The 15721-nt window shown below is 37.6% G+C and overlaps 1 protein-coding gene across 1 annotated transcript in view; it reads left to right on the top strand.

Moving 5' to 3' along the window:
* CSRNP3 (cysteine and serine rich nuclear protein 3) overlaps positions 1-15721 on the top strand; it is a 68868-nt gene that overhangs the window by 41310 nt on the left and 11837 nt on the right. The window contains exon 2 of the mRNA XM_032638301.1: positions 9263-9522. Within this exon, the coding sequence (XP_032494192.1) occupies positions 9263-9522 (260 nt within the window). The remainder of the gene's footprint in view (positions 1-9262; positions 9523-15721) is intronic.

Raw genomic sequence — 15721 nt, 5'->3', positions numbered from 1 at the left:
AATGACTGGCTCTTAGAAGAGTTTTGTTGCTCTTGTTGTTTTAGAGGATTTTGCTTTGTTTTGTTGTTATTATTCAGTGATGTTCTGACCTGGATTGTCAAGATATGTGAGGCTTGATGGGGCTGTATTGTTGGATCAGATGAGATACTGTGTGGGAAAGTCATTGAGCAGGTGGGAAGTGCTGTTTAATCCTTCTAACAGGAGAGGCTCATGGTGGTACTGAGAAAATGTAAAAAGCAGCAAAACAGGTTAGTAGAGCCAAAGAATAGCAAATGTCTCCTTCTGTCACTGTGTGAGCATTTTAATCAAATGACCTGCCTCATGCAGCTTTATTTTGCATTGAGATATTCTATATCCCCAAAATATTTCTCCAGTGGTGGTAATGAATTGCATTGCCCTCTCCGTTGTAAGAGCGTGGGTATTCTGCTGCGGAGCCATATGGTTCCCATTTATTTTAATGTGTCTTTGACATCAGGAGAATTGCTGAGACAGCAGAGGAAAGTGCTTACAACTTGGACTGCAGCCAGAACTGCGAATATTTATGTTTAGTAATGACTACCTTTTTTTCCCAATTAGAGAAACGGTATAGTCTTAAGATGGTATCCATGTTGAGATTTTAATAAAGTGAGAGTTTAAGTTTATATATTTTGGAAATAGCTGTTAGTTTAGTAGCAGAGAAATGTATTTCTTAAGCATGAAGTTTTAGGGTTTAATTGCACATATGAGAGATGAAAGGAACAAGCTGGGAAGTAGGTGGTACTTATTTTCTCACTGATAATAAAGAAACACTTTTTGCTTGGTTTAACAGCAATACCAAGATAGTAGTCTGCATATGTGATGCTTTCCATCTGTGATTCCTAAGGCTTTTAACAAAGGTAATTATTTCTGATAATATTCCTGTGAGGTAGATAAACATAATTCTGAAAATACTAATGACTGAGAAATGAAGGTGCCCATTAATCTAATCTGTATAATGGAGATCAGCAAGTTTAGAATTCAGATTTTGATTTAAGTACATTATCTAACAATTTACTATTTTCCAGGTATCAGGATAGGATAATATTTTCTCTAATTCATTAGTAATACTGTATGCTTATAATAAAGAAGCATTCTTTAAAAATGAGAAGACAGTAAAGACCTCAGTAATAATGAATGTTCCATATGTAAATGTTAATATCAGCTCTGTAGAAATCTTAGGTCCCATGTAAAATTTTAATGTTATCTAAAAGAATATACATAGTGTGAACAGAGAAAAGAGGTGATAATAATGTTGATCACAATTCTGTGAAATTGTTCTCACTAGTAATAAGGTCAGATGGCCAGTTGAATATATGGAACAGGAAAGAAATTTCCCAACTTCCAGTCTGTTTGGGGCAGAACTGAACAGAATGCAGGGCCCAGATTTAGCAAAACACTTTAATATTATACTGTCTTTCGAATATTTTGCTTAAGGATTTTAATGTGCAAACTTTAAGTGATGTATCATATAAACACACAATTTATCATATAAAGACCAGAAGGAAGACTTCATGTCAAATATAGAATTAAAACTCCAAGATTCATGATGCCTAGTACTATTTGATGGATGAATTGATGAAAAAGGAAAATTAGAATGAAACTTGGTAGATCGCTCAGTTAGTGGTGCTATTTTAATCTACGGTTTAATCTAAATTTGTTTTAGTTTAACAATTCACCATCCCCAGTATTAACTGCATTTGATGTTGATGGCTAGCGCTTTCTAAGTCACATCACATTTTCAGTGGAACAGCAGTTTCATGTATGCAGGAGAGGGTCAGTGCTAAGTCAACTATATATTAAGATTATATAAAAGAGAGAACATGATTTCTTTTTAAAATTTTGTTCTTTCCATTTTTAAAACAATTTTATTGGAGTATAGTTGATTTACAATGTTGTATTAGTTTCAGGAATACAGCAAAGTGAATCAGTTATACATATACATATATCCATTCTTTTTCAGATTCTTTTTCCATATAGGTTATTACAGAATATTGAGTAGAGTTCCCTGTGCTATACACTAGGTCCTTACTAGTTTCTCCCAATTTTTTAATTTCAAGTTTATAACTCCAAACTATTGTATTTATTCCTTTTGTCCTAACAAGTATGAGAACAAAATGACCTCCTCCCTATTTTTTTAGATTACTCACAAGAATTAGGGGGAAAGTGCAGGGGGCACCTTTAATAAATAAAAATGTGTGAATGAAAAACAGCTAGTTCTGAGAAATGACCAACCACTCCTTGTGAGTTAATCATCTTAATTATTTATGACATCAAAGCTGGAAGGTCGAAGCTTGCACTTAATTTTTATATGCTGCTTTCTGAATTTACATCAAAATCCTGGGCAATAAACCTTATTTTTTTTCAAGCTGAGGATTGCAAGTAGATGATTACACTATTAAACCACCCCTATAATTGCAGTGTGCTGAGTGGCCTGGGCTGTAGCTGTCAGGAGAGACTCAGGAGGGAGCTGGTTCCCTCCACGCAGATCTCGTGCTTGCTTGTGTGGACGTAGCTGACAGACTCAGTGGATGACGACGTGACATGAATGTTCATGATCCAAAACAAAGCTTTAGCCTCAAAGCTTTGTTTTTTATATTATTTCTCTTCTTGTTAATTTTTTTTTGCTTAAATGTATATACAATATTTTTACATATCTTGATAGAAAATGTATTATCACACAGTCTTATGTGAGAGGGTTTTTTGTTTTGTTTTTGTAAACTAAGGATTTAACCAAAAGGGTCTCATCTTGAATTATTTCACTCAGAAGCTGCAATGAACAAAAGACATTATTAGTCTCAAAAGTAATCCATTGGTGAATATTTTCATCTTGTTATAGGATGGAAAATACTTATGGTTAAACTACCTAATCTTGTCTACAAATTATAAACCTCGTCCTCTACAGAAGGACTGACATCAGAATGAAGACGACTGGTTCTTATGTATGTCTATCATATTTTATATTCTCCACTCTATTTGCTGCTTTACTAATACATAAATTGGTTGGTTGGTTCGAGATGGGGAAGAATGGCATTTAGGGAGCTGGAGAGACAGATGCGCTACAATTTGAAAAGCATTTAGAGCGATCATTCACACTATAGGAAACCAAATACAAATTGAGACTTGATAACTTGAGCATCACTTCAAGTCAGAGCTACTCTTCCTTGATTTTTGCTTTTGAATGCTGCTTTCATAGAAATAAAGTCAGTAGTAGAAGAAAAACAAGCCGCTGGTTTGCTCTTTGATGGATTCTGACATTTTCTTACACTTAACTGACTGTCTCAGTTCTGATGAAATTTTGGGAAATGCAAAGCACTTCAATTCCAAAATATTGGGAATACCCCAATATTGTCTCTAACATGTTCAGTGTTTGGGAAAGTCTCTTTCTTTCCTTTGTGATTGTTTTTGCCTGCGTTATATCCTTCATAACTGAGTATAAAGTAACATACTGAGTATAAAATACCATAACATTGATTTGGCCATCACTTTATGTTACATACTTAGGGTAATTTGGATTTTGTTCATGATTGGAAGGAAAATATTCCCAATTAGTCTTTACTTTCATTTTGCCTCTCATTTACCCATGCCTTAAGATATTTCCTTCTTATCAGTCGTTTGGAATTGCTCCCACTAAAATGATTTACTACAGCCCTAAGTACCTTACTTGAGCAAAGTAACAAAATAAACACAACTGGGGCAAATATATTTGAGAAACTTGAGAATGTGACTTAAAGGAATAAAAGGGGACAATTAGAACAAGGAGGGATTGCTTTTGATAGCAAAATTGCCTTCATTTTCAAAGGAACTATTCCTATGTTTCTTGGTTACTAGATCCATTTTCACTCCTTACTTGTGGTTAAGATTTGAGACCGTGTGTGTGACACCATGATCAAGAGGGGCCAACCTTGACAATCACGTCAAGCTGGAGAAGATGTGAAAATATGGTCACAGGAAATTTTCAGAAGTCACTTGTGAAGGCTGAGGACATTTTTTTTTAGTCTTAATAATTTTAAACATTGGAAATTGATATAATATCTAAGCTGTTATGCTAATTTCTATGCAAAATATTTTCTGATGAAACTGGATTTTCTGTTTGAAAGCTAGTTTTCATGCATGATTTCGTAACTGATTTGATCTTGATTTGTTCTTCAAAAGGTAAGAAACAACATGCATACTTTCAGAGCCCCTGACTAATTTGGTCTGTATGATGCAGAAACACAAGTTTTTATTGCCCAGGATTTACCAAGAAAAACAAATTAATTTCAGCAATCTTACTTTTCTTCTACGGAATTTCCCCCCAAAAAATGAAAAGTAGACTCAAAATATTGACTTACAAATCACCTGGTATTTTCCTTTTGAGCATAGCGCATAGAAGTATGCTATTAACTTCAGACCCAAATGGTAGAGTTACTATTTTCCACAATTTACCCCTTGTTTAGCATCAGACTGGACCATAAACTCTCAACCTCCACGTGCCAACTTTAGTGCCAAAATACATAGTTCTGTTTACTGCCTTCTGCCTTTCCAGCTATACCAGGGCTTTGCTGATAGCTGTTGACACTAAAAGAGCCAGGTGTGCCTTAGGAGGGTAACTAGATTCCTGCTCAAGCATTGGCCCCAGAGTGGCTGCACTATGGCTTCCATTTTTTCTTAAGTTATTTTATTGAAGTGTAGTTGATTTACAATGCTGTGTTAATTTCTGCTGTACAACAAAGTGATTCAGTTATACATATATATATATATATATTCCTTTTCATATTCTTTTCCATTATGGTTCATCGCAGGATACTGAATATAGTTCCCTGTGTTCTACAGTAGGACCTTGTTGTTTATCCATTCTCTATATAGTAGTTTGCATCTGCTAATCCCAAGTGGCTTCCATTTTTAATCCACTCTGATCATGAACTCTTTATTATAATGTATGGTACAGCTTATTTTATTTTATCTACTTACATTCTGACCCTGCCATTGTGAATTAGTCAGTTTCTCAACTCTCTTCTTCACTTATTTTTAAAAGCATTTTTTAAGGTTGGATAGCTTCTTCAGATGGCTAATGTCAGTTACTCTGTGCTTTTTATTCCTTTAATTTACAAGGGTCAATATTATCTCCATAATATGTGATCATTTTACAGCAACACCAGTATGCCCTGTTGTACCACCATAATGGTGGTCCCAAAAGCTGTGTCCCGGGCAGGATATATAGTACTGTTGCATTTAGACACTTCTGCTTCAGGATGGTAATGGTGAATGGGATAAAAGAAGAGGAGCTGAGAGGCAACAAAAACTTAGCCTTGTGTATGAAAACAGACTAGTTCTTTTTCAAAGCAGTAATGAAAGCCACCTTCTCCTTCTTCTTTCTTCTTGCTCTTGACCTCACGGTAGTAAAATGAACCCTGAACTCTGTAGAGACACAAAGTTGAGTTCAATCATTCTGTAAAGGGCACAAATTACTAGGTAGATATATCAGGGAGGTCTCAGATTCCCTAAGGCACATGTGCTCAGTGAATTTAATCTGTTTTTCCCAGGCTTGACGAACGCAGACTCCTTTTTGATAACTTCATTCTGTGATGCTAGTCAAATCGGGGCCTGGAGGCAGGAGATAGCCCACAAGAGCCCATTCTGGGACTCCAATTCAATCATCAGAAGAGAGACGTGAGTGGCTCCTAAGTTTAGGAAAGCCACACTTAAAATATCCTTCATAAGGCTGATCTTGTGGCATTTCAAAGCCTTCCTCTTAAATATATCCCATAGGCTTTTTGATCATTGTCTCTACAGTGCTATTTATAACATGCAAGTGCTAAAACAAGTATCAGCACATGTTTGAATTATAAACCCTAGTGGGTAGGAGGAAGCACTAATCCTAGTGCACTTTGACGGTTAGAAATGCCAAGAGCCCAGGTAAAGGGCTTCTGCTCTCTGCAACTATTGTCTTCTTCCAAGCCTTGGAAAAACATCTCTTAACTGTCTTTTGGGGAAAGTGTAATCTGGCTTTTGGTGAAAGGATGGTACAATAGATTCATCCAGAAGGTTGAAGTTTTTTTTTTTTAAATAAATTTATTTTTGGCTGCGTTGGGTCTTTGTTGCTGCGCGCAGGCTTCCTCTAGTTGCGGCGAGCCGGGGCTACTCTTCAGTTCGGTGCGCAGGCTTCTCATTGTGGTGGCTTCTCTTGTTGCGGGGCGTGGGCTCTAGGTGTGTGGACTTCATAAGTTGTGGCATGTGGGCTCAGTAGTTGTGGCGCCCAGCCTTATTTGTTCCGTGACATGTGGGATCTTCCTGGACCAGGGCTTAAACCCATGTCCCCTGCACTGGTAGGCAGATTCTTAATCACTGCTCCACCAGGGAAGTCCATGAAGAATTCTTATAATCTAAAAATACAGGTACAAAATCTAAGTAAATTTTTTTAAAAGGAAATTTGTCTAGAGTACTATGAATTGTCTAAAAAATAAGTAATAAAATTATCAGAGGTGTTTATAGTAATTGTTTTAAATGAGTACATGAAAATGTTTTTATTTCATTTGTAAATTATGGCCTTGAAAGATAATGTCTTCAGGGCATCATTTGTATGATACTAAGAGTAAATTAGGTTGAAAGTTATCACCCAAAAAGCAGAGTCTCTAGCCTGCTGTAAGGTGGTGACGGATGAGGCTGTCAGATAGGGTAGCAGATTACTGGGCAGATTATTGAATTTTGCTTTTTACAGTGATCTTTTACATTTTGACAAGTTCTTCTCTGTTTTGAGATGATTTAAACATACAGTTATGAAGCAGATCAGAGCTTCTAAAGCTAAGTTGAAAATTGTCACTGCTGCCAGGAGTACAAGTATTTTGCCGTGAACGTGTACATAAATAAATGGGAGAACTACGTACATGCTTGAAAGCATTTGCTTCCTGGCAATCTCTTCTGGAGAGGTAAAGCAATAAAGAGGAGAGAAAGTTGGGAAAGCTAAATTCTTGCCCAAATGTCCTACTTCTCTTGCTCTGTAATCTTTTGAGTCTGTTTCTTCTGTCTGAGTTTCTCATCACTGGAAGTGGAAGTTCCATACAGGCAGGGATCACCATCTGTTTTTTTCACCAGTATGTCCAATCATTTAGAAAGTGCCTGGCATATAGTAGGCCCTTGGTTTATATTTATCGAATTAGTAAATCCTTGAAATGAGATGTATCATAGCACCTCTCTGTATTTGGCTTGAGAGTTTTATGGGGGAAAAATGAGATAAATGAACTTGAACCCCTTGAAAGAATATTCTTATATAAATCCAAAGTGATGCTGTATTCACTTTTCCTTCATTGCTTATACAGCCTTCCAAATAGAAATCATCTTTGGTCTACAAATAACAAATTTTGGGAGGATGTGGAGAAAAGGGAACCCTTGTACACTTTTGGTGGGAATGTAAATTGTTGCAGCTACTGTGGAAAACAGTATGGAAGTTTCTCAAAAAAAAAACACTAAAAATAGAACTACCATATGAACTGGGTATATATCCAAAAAAACCAAAAACATTAATTTGTAAAGATACATGCACCCCAATGTTTATAGCAGCTTTATTTATAATAGCCAAGGTATGGAAACATCCTAAGTGTCCATCAACAGATGAATGGATAAAGAAGCTGTGGTATATATATATGATGGACTACTAGTCAGCCATAAAAAAGAACAAAATTTTGCCATTTGCAGCAACATGGATGGACTTGGAGGGCATTATGCTAAGTGAAATAAGTCAGACAGAGAAAGATAAATACCATATGATATCACTTGTATGTGGAATCTAAAAAATACAGCAAATTAGTGAATATAATATAAAAGAAGCAGACTCACAAATATAGAGAACAAACCAGTGGTTGCCAGTGGGGAAGGGGGGAGGGACAATAAAAGGATGGGAGAGCGGGAGGTATAAACTATTGAGTGTAAAATGGGTGCAAGGATGTATTGTACAACGCAGGGAGTATAGCCAATATTTTGAAATAACTGTAAATGGGAAGAAACATTTAAAAAGTGTATAAAAATAAAACAATTTTTAAAAAGAGATATACAACCCCCCCCAAAAAAAGTCATCTTTGGAGTCTGCAGCAGTTGACATCTACCAGAAGCAATGGGACACCAAATCTCAGCCTTGTTCAGCTCCCTTAGCATGACCTCAGCTGTCTACTGTGAAATGATGGTTAAAAGACTGGGCTCTTGAATAATGAATCCCAGTTTCACCACTAGTTATATGACCTTGGCCATGTTATTTAACCTTTGGTGGATTGGTTTCCTCAAATGGAGACATGGGTAATTTCAACACAAGGAGTTATAAGGATAAGATGAGATAATTCATGTAAAGTTCTCTGCATAGTCCATAAATGTTAGCTCATATATGTATTTTTTTACGTCCAAGGAGTCCATTGTTTCTTTCTGTCTGTTTCATTCATTTCTTTCTTCATGAAAGAAATAACTCAAATTCTGTAAGACTGGGTTACTTCACTACAAAATAAAAAGACTGGGCTAGATGATGTCTAGCATGTCTTCCAACTCCAAAAGGTCAGGATTATAATGTGTAGCTCTCTTTCCCCTCAAATACGGTGTGTATCTCAACCTTCCATGGTGCTCTGTGCATCTTGATTTCCCTGTAACTAGTAATAAAGGTTCTGATATATCTCATGATGTTTTCAATTTTCTCAGTGTATACTTGGATTAAAATCCCACTGTCTGTAATGTTATTTACTGGAGTTTTCATCAAATGAAAGCTTGGTTAGATTTAGGTTATAAAAATACCTAAATGGTGCCTTTGAGCCTTTTTTGGTGTACATTTTTTACTGCTTTTTGGAATTTTCTAAAATTTAGAAACAGACATGTTTTTCATGCCAGATGCCTTCCATATCAAAATAAGAGCCAAAGCGTTCGTAGTTTGTGTCTTTTCTGATTATAGTATGCTACGGCTCATGTGAAAACCATAAAAGTAAAACGTAAAAGTTTAGGGGAAATGAGAAATTAAATTGTGCCACGGATCCAGACTACTGGCAACTTTCCTAAAAGTTTGCTTAGACCACCATTATAGAAGGACTTAAAAGTCTAGTCTGCCACAGCTGGAAGAAAATAGAGGAGAGGAAAGAGAAACCGGTGCCAACTCTGAGAGACCACATTTTTAGTGTCTCCCAGCCAGACAAGGTTGCCCATAGACTGAAGATCATCAAGTGGCAATTTCTAATTCTTCGCCTCCTCTGAAGACTGCTGCCCTGGCTGTTCACTGAACTGTCTCTTTCCCTTTCAGCTTCCTCCATCCTTAAAAGGGAGAAGCGGCTGAGGACGAAGAATGTGCATTTCAGTTGCGTCACCGTGTACTACTTCACCAGGAGGCAGGGCTTCACGAGCGTGCCCAGCCAAGGCGGCAGCACCCTGGGCATGTCTAGCCGTCACAACAGCGTGCGCCAGTACACCCTGGGCGAATTTGCCAGAGAGCAGGAGAGGCTCCACCGCGAGATGCTGAGAGAACACCTCAGGGAGGAAAAGCTGAATTCTTTAAAGCTAAAGGTAAAAAAACCTTAGACGCTCACTTTTTTTTTTTTTGCCAAACCCCCATCCTTACCTCACTTTGGTTGCATTAACCATTTTCATATTTAGATCCACAGATTAAACTGGGCATTTTCCACAACAGACTGTCTGCTGAGGCTTTTTTAAAGCAAAAACAGTATGGTGGCCTGAAAGCAGTGTGGAAAACTTACCTGACATTGTTTACTTATTCATCCTATGAATATTTCTTTAGATCCTAGACCCTGTGCTTGGGCTGGGACTATGTAGTATGAAACATAGACGTGATTCCTTTTCTCCTGGGACTTACGAATCAATAGGAAAGATAAATATTAATCATGTAGACAAAATAAAATCACATCTTCGTGAAGTGCTATGAAGGGGAGTTGCAAGGTGCTATGAAAGTAAGTAACAGGGAATTGATGTGGTCCAGAGGTCAAGGAAGGCTTCCTCAAGGAAGTGATGGTTGAACTGAAATCACACATAGACAGGAAGGGTTGGCGAGAGTGGTTCAGGTGACAGGGAGAGTTGGAGCTGCCTCATGGCAGGAGGAATCATGGTGAACACACAGAGCTAGCATGGCTGGAGCAGAGATGAAGAAAGTAGAATAACGTGGTGGGTGGTGGTGGTGGTTGGGCTTTGTAAGTCTGGTTGAGGCATTTTTTTCCTCTTCATCCTGATGCCATCAGAAGTCGTACAGGAGTCTTAAGCATGGGGTTGGGGGTGGCAGGGTAATGTGATTCAGTTCATGCTATGATGTGAGGATAGTTTCGGGGCAGGGGCAGCCATATTGGGGGAGCTTATGGAGTCAGACCAGGTAAGAGGCTATTACAGTGGTCCAGGAGAGAGATGATGGTAGGTTAGATTAGACTGATGGTAGAGAGAGGAAGAGAGATGGACAGAGGGAGTAATTTAGGAAATAAAATCGACAGTCCTTGATGATGGGTTGGATTAGGAAGGGAAAGAGGGGGACTGTCAAGAATGACTCCTGAATTTCTGGCTTGCAAAACTAAATGGGTTGTGGGTGATATTACTTTTCTCAATAACGAGGATATGACAAGAAATCCAGGAAGAGAAGCAGGTTCAGGCCGGGGGTGGGGTGGGGTGGGGGCTGTGCCGTGGTGGCTATATAATGAGATCATCTCTATATAATGAGATCATTTTTGGAGATACTGCTTTTGAGAGGCTTTTGAGTTATCAAAGTGATGTCTGGGAGAGGTCCAGGTGGAGATAACTCTCGTTGTGCCACCTTAGAGATTAACTGGAGAGAAACACAGCTCAGAAAACCTTTTCCTCAACCGGAGACACTCTTTATGTTTGTATTGAGCCCTCAGCCTGTCAATATGTAGAAAATGCTCTCCCATCATTATCTAATGAAAAAGGAAATCTTTCTTAGGAAATCCAGAGTGCTAAACATAAAGGATCACAGGTTAAATAGCAGAAGCACCATAAGCACATCTGTGTTACCTGTACCTTTAGTTTCCAGTATGAAGTCAGTTGGCAGAGGTGTGATGTGTGTTTCGAAACACCTTGTTTTTATGTATTTTGCAATGTATGCATGTGCTTTGTTCCCAATTTACAAGAAGGCAGTTGCTTAAGTGAGGCTAGACACAACCTAGCCTAAAGTGTGTCTTATATTTCCTTTGGTGGTATTTTTGACAGATTTCAACGAAAGTCTCTTAAGATTTTTTGGTAGCAAGACACTGTTACTGTTGTTCTCCATGATTGCTTTGCATGTAGCCGAATTTAATGATAATGCTCAGATTTGCTTCTGAAATCCACCCTCTGCCTTTCTCACCCGCTGCAAACCAACTCTACCCCCTACCCAAAGGGTGAAGTCGTTCTCCAGATTCAAATATTGGCAGAACAATAGGGATGGCTGCTATTCATTAAGTGATTTTTATTTGCCAGGCATTTTATAAACATTATTTAACCCTAACAAAACCCCACTGGTAGGTAAATTATGAGACCATGTGTACAGCCGAAGAAGAAGAAGCACAGAGATGTTAAGTAACTGGCTCACTCAATAGAAAACTGGTTTTGTTATCCTGTTCCTTACTATTCTAAAATTAATTGATTGTTCCCTATAGGCGTTGGTAAAGACAATCTCTGTACCTATAGGGAGTTGTCCCTTTCTGGGGTTTGGTACTGTGTGCAGTGGTTTTTTAACAGCTGGGGGACTGTAATTCTATATGAGAGAAGATTTATTGTGGTGACCTTTGAAGCACATTGTACATTCCATGACTATTAGGGGGAGCTACACACCTGCAGGCTCCTTCCTCCATACCAGGCAATGATATATTCTGATACTATAATTTGTATTCAGTTACTTCTACCCTTTTATTTTTAACACGCTAAAGAAGAAGCAAAAAAGAGGCTTCTATTATTGATTCACTTTTGTCACTGTGCTTAGTTTTGGAAGTTGGGAAGACATTCATCCGAGTGGGTGTCATGTCTTGGTTTGTCATTGATAACCGAAAACATGCAGCTTTCCCTTTTGGTGAAGATATAAACAAAAGGCATTTGGACATCATCACTCCTTCCAAATGAATATCAAGCAAAAAGATAATGGGATTCTAAGGTGATCTGATCTAAGTCTCACTATACTGAAAGTATTCAAAAACTCGGAAACACATATCACATAAAACGAATGAAAGATCACGGCAATGTGGACTCACTGGCTGAAAAAATCTGAGGGGAATTAATGAAGGAAAACATATATTTTAATTGTGATTCCTCTAGTGTATTAACTTTTATGAGTTTTTAAATATCATTGACTATGCTTGTCTAAGGTTTAACTACCCCAAATCTAACATTAGCTATCCAAAAACATTACCTATCCAAAAATTTCACTCTGATACTTGAAATTTCACTTTTAATTTGACGTTTGTTTTGAAATATACCTCTGGCATAAGCAACGAAATGTGACTAAATTGATTCCATTTTTTGGCTGGAGCAGCAAGAGAGGGTCAGTAGCTGAGAGAGGGGTCCAAAGAGGAAAGGGAGGATTATTAAAGACAAACTTTGCCACTTCGGTTTTGCCTGGAGGTGGCCCTCTGTGGGTGACAGCGAACTGCCCATTGAGTAAGGAAAGAGAAGGCAGCATCTGACAAAAAACATTTTCCAAAGCTCTCAGCATCAAACTTTTTCCTAAGCCCTTGCTAGGAAACTCATTGGATTTAGAACTGGGTAGTTTCCTTCCTACTTACTTCAGAACCAACAGCCCCAGAAGAGTAAGAAGTTTCTCTTTCCATTCTACCTGTGCGTCTTTCCAGGGTGTCTCTCTAGGTTCTAAATAGTGAGCCCATTTATACAACAACACCTCCTACCATGGGGCCTTCATAGTGAAAGGTTAGTAAAAAGAACACAGACACGCATCTTGATGTTTCTTGATGTTTCCTTGGAAACAAAATAAGATAGAAATTTAGCTCTTCATTGTAAAATGTCTTCTTATTTAGTGATTCATCTCTTAATCAAATTATGAGTTAAATATATTAAGAAATAATATATGCAATTAGATTTGTAGAACAAATCCAATTTTATTTTGGGGGTTCAAGTGTGTCTTTTTTGTTGTTGGCATTGGTGTTCCAAACATTGCCTAGAAACAATTAATAGAGAAAGCTTATTGAATAAAGTGCATGTTTCTAGAAGAAATAACTAGCTTTAGATTTCTAAATTACAGAGCACAGTACTTTTTCCCTGTCAAGCCCATTCAAACATGTTGTACTCTTCACAGTAATCAATGCAGTCATCTTAATACTATACCTTTTTCCAAATTAAGTACTTAGATTTCATCATCTGCACCACATTGTTGAACAATTACATTAGACTTTATTCCCATTTCACATGGGTCTGTAAAATGCATTAGGTGGCTATTTGTATGTTTCAAGAGAGCCTTGGCCTTCCAATTGCCTCTGGGGTTATATCTTACTGGATTCTACTACCTTGGTGTAGGAAATGTACCTTAGCTTTCACAGCTTTCACTGGACTCTCTTTCTCAATGTTTTTTCAACATTGATTGTTTTTCCTCTCCTTTCTAAGATCAAGCCTTTCTCTACTCTTGTACCATTTCCAGAGGCTTTCCAAAGTTATACAGTTTTCTCATGTGTTCCTTGACTAATGCTTGGTGGTTTGCTGTCTTTCTTCATAAAAAAAGTTACCAGATGGTGACTCTTCCTTTAAGGAGCAACCTTGAAAATATCTCTATCTAAATCTCCTTCGCCCCAAATCTTAGATTTATGACTGTGTGTTATTCATTTAGAAATTTACCTGTACAATATTATAATTCTTCCTCTTCACCCCCAGCCCTGCCCCTTGTATCCTCTTAAGAGTCTTGTGATTTAACTAACCTACGGGTAAAGTTCTTAAATACCTAGGAGATGGGAGGGATTAGAGGTTTGTGAGAGGTGGTTGACACCGAATATCTCTAACCTATAGTTTCAAAATTTGGGGATGTGGTTTTAACTATTTCCTTATACCACAGTTCTTATTAGACGGGTCAGAATCTGCTGATCTTGGTAGTCTTAAGCGCCACTTATTCCTACAGAACTTCTTTGTCAGCCTCTGTAGACATTACTCAGGAGCATACGTAGTACCAGTGCTTCCAGAATGCATCCCTCAGTGGAGGCCTGCTCCAACACTGAATGCAAAACTTTGATTTCCATTTGCCATGTCACATGTACAGCCTATTTTGACAAGAACAGAGAAGACACACCTAACCAAAATGATGCATCCTGAGAGACTGGGCTTCAGCCCTGAGCAAATGCAATATATTTAAGAATAGGTTCTTTCAAAACATTGCTGGCATTTTCATTTAAATGGAAAACTTAAGCATATGTAATCACATCTCTACATTCTTCCTGTACAGTAAACATTGATCTTCTTTTCTTATTGAGGAGAAATCTGTTGAACTGATTCTCCTGATTAAAATATGGGGTTCATGCAGTGGTGCGCTGTAGCCAGCTTGTAAAAATTCTTCGCTAAAGAGGATTGTCTCATCTCTTCCCCATGGTAGCTCAAAATCACCCACGATGGGAGTATTCACACCGTGCGACTTGCCAAACAGAAAACTAACAGCACAATTAGACAAACAAATTCGACAACAAATTAGAAACACCCCTCCCTTTTTTTTTAAGAGACCCAGTTGTTAAATATTTATCAGCACACTCTTGGATTCATTTAGCTTATTAGCTGCCGCTAAAAGAGACAAAGTTTGTCTGAACCAGAAGGGAGGATAAAGGAATGTATGAAAAATTTATATGTCTTATTGTTGATATTATCATCTTTTCTGGTGACTTTTGGGGTGATATGTAAACCAAAGACTCATTGTAAATTCAGGTTGTAGAAATATTTATTAGCTGACAAAACAACCTAACATTTCTGGTTCTTCAAGGACATGATTAATCTGGTTCCAATTTGCCACCTGCAATTAACAACTAATGAGCCAAAGAATTATACTATAAGATTTGACTGAGTATCAAAATGATATGAATGTTTTACTTCAGTTTGCCAGAGACCTTAATGACCAGGTTATCTATCCAGCTCGTAGCATGTAACCAGGAATTCCTTTCATCAAATACATATTGTGTGTGTATTTGCATATAAAAATGCAGATTTGTATATCCAGCCTCTTACTATACATCTCTGGCAACCCAAAGCACACTGATTTTTAAATTTTATTGTAGCATAGTTGATTATGGTTACCAAAGAGGAAAAGGGGGGAGGGATAAATTAGGAGGTTGGGATTAACATATATACACTACTATATATAAAAGCACACTGCTTTTTGAGAAAGCCAATTCCATTTGTAGCTGTAAATTGTTAGAAAGCTCTTCTTTCTGTTGATCAAACTGCTATCATCTAATTATACCTTTTGACCCTAATTCTGGCCTCTAAGGACGTAGAATAAATCTTGTCCCAGTTCTCCAAACTCCAAGTGTTTGAAAGCAGTGTTGATGGGCACGCAAATATTTGATAATAGGCTATATGTATGGGCTCCATGTGTCTCTGTCCTATAAGATTAAACATCCCTAGTTCTTTTCATTAATCCTGCTGTTTTTCAGACACTTTATGGCCTTGTTTACCTTCTTCTGGATATAATGCTATTTATTTACGTCCACCTCAAAATATGGTACTTGATCTGGACATTGTACTCCTAGTGAGATTTGTTCAGTATGTTACATTACATTCTCCCAAGTTGTGG

The sequence above is a fragment of the Phocoena sinus genome, chromosome 7 (genome assembly GCF_008692025.1).
Source record: "Phocoena sinus isolate mPhoSin1 chromosome 7, mPhoSin1.pri, whole genome shotgun sequence".
NCBI lineage: Eukaryota > Metazoa > Chordata > Mammalia > Artiodactyla > Phocoenidae > Phocoena > Phocoena sinus.
Note: the sequence above shows the minus strand (reverse complement) of the source record. Positions and strands in the feature narration are given on the sequence as shown.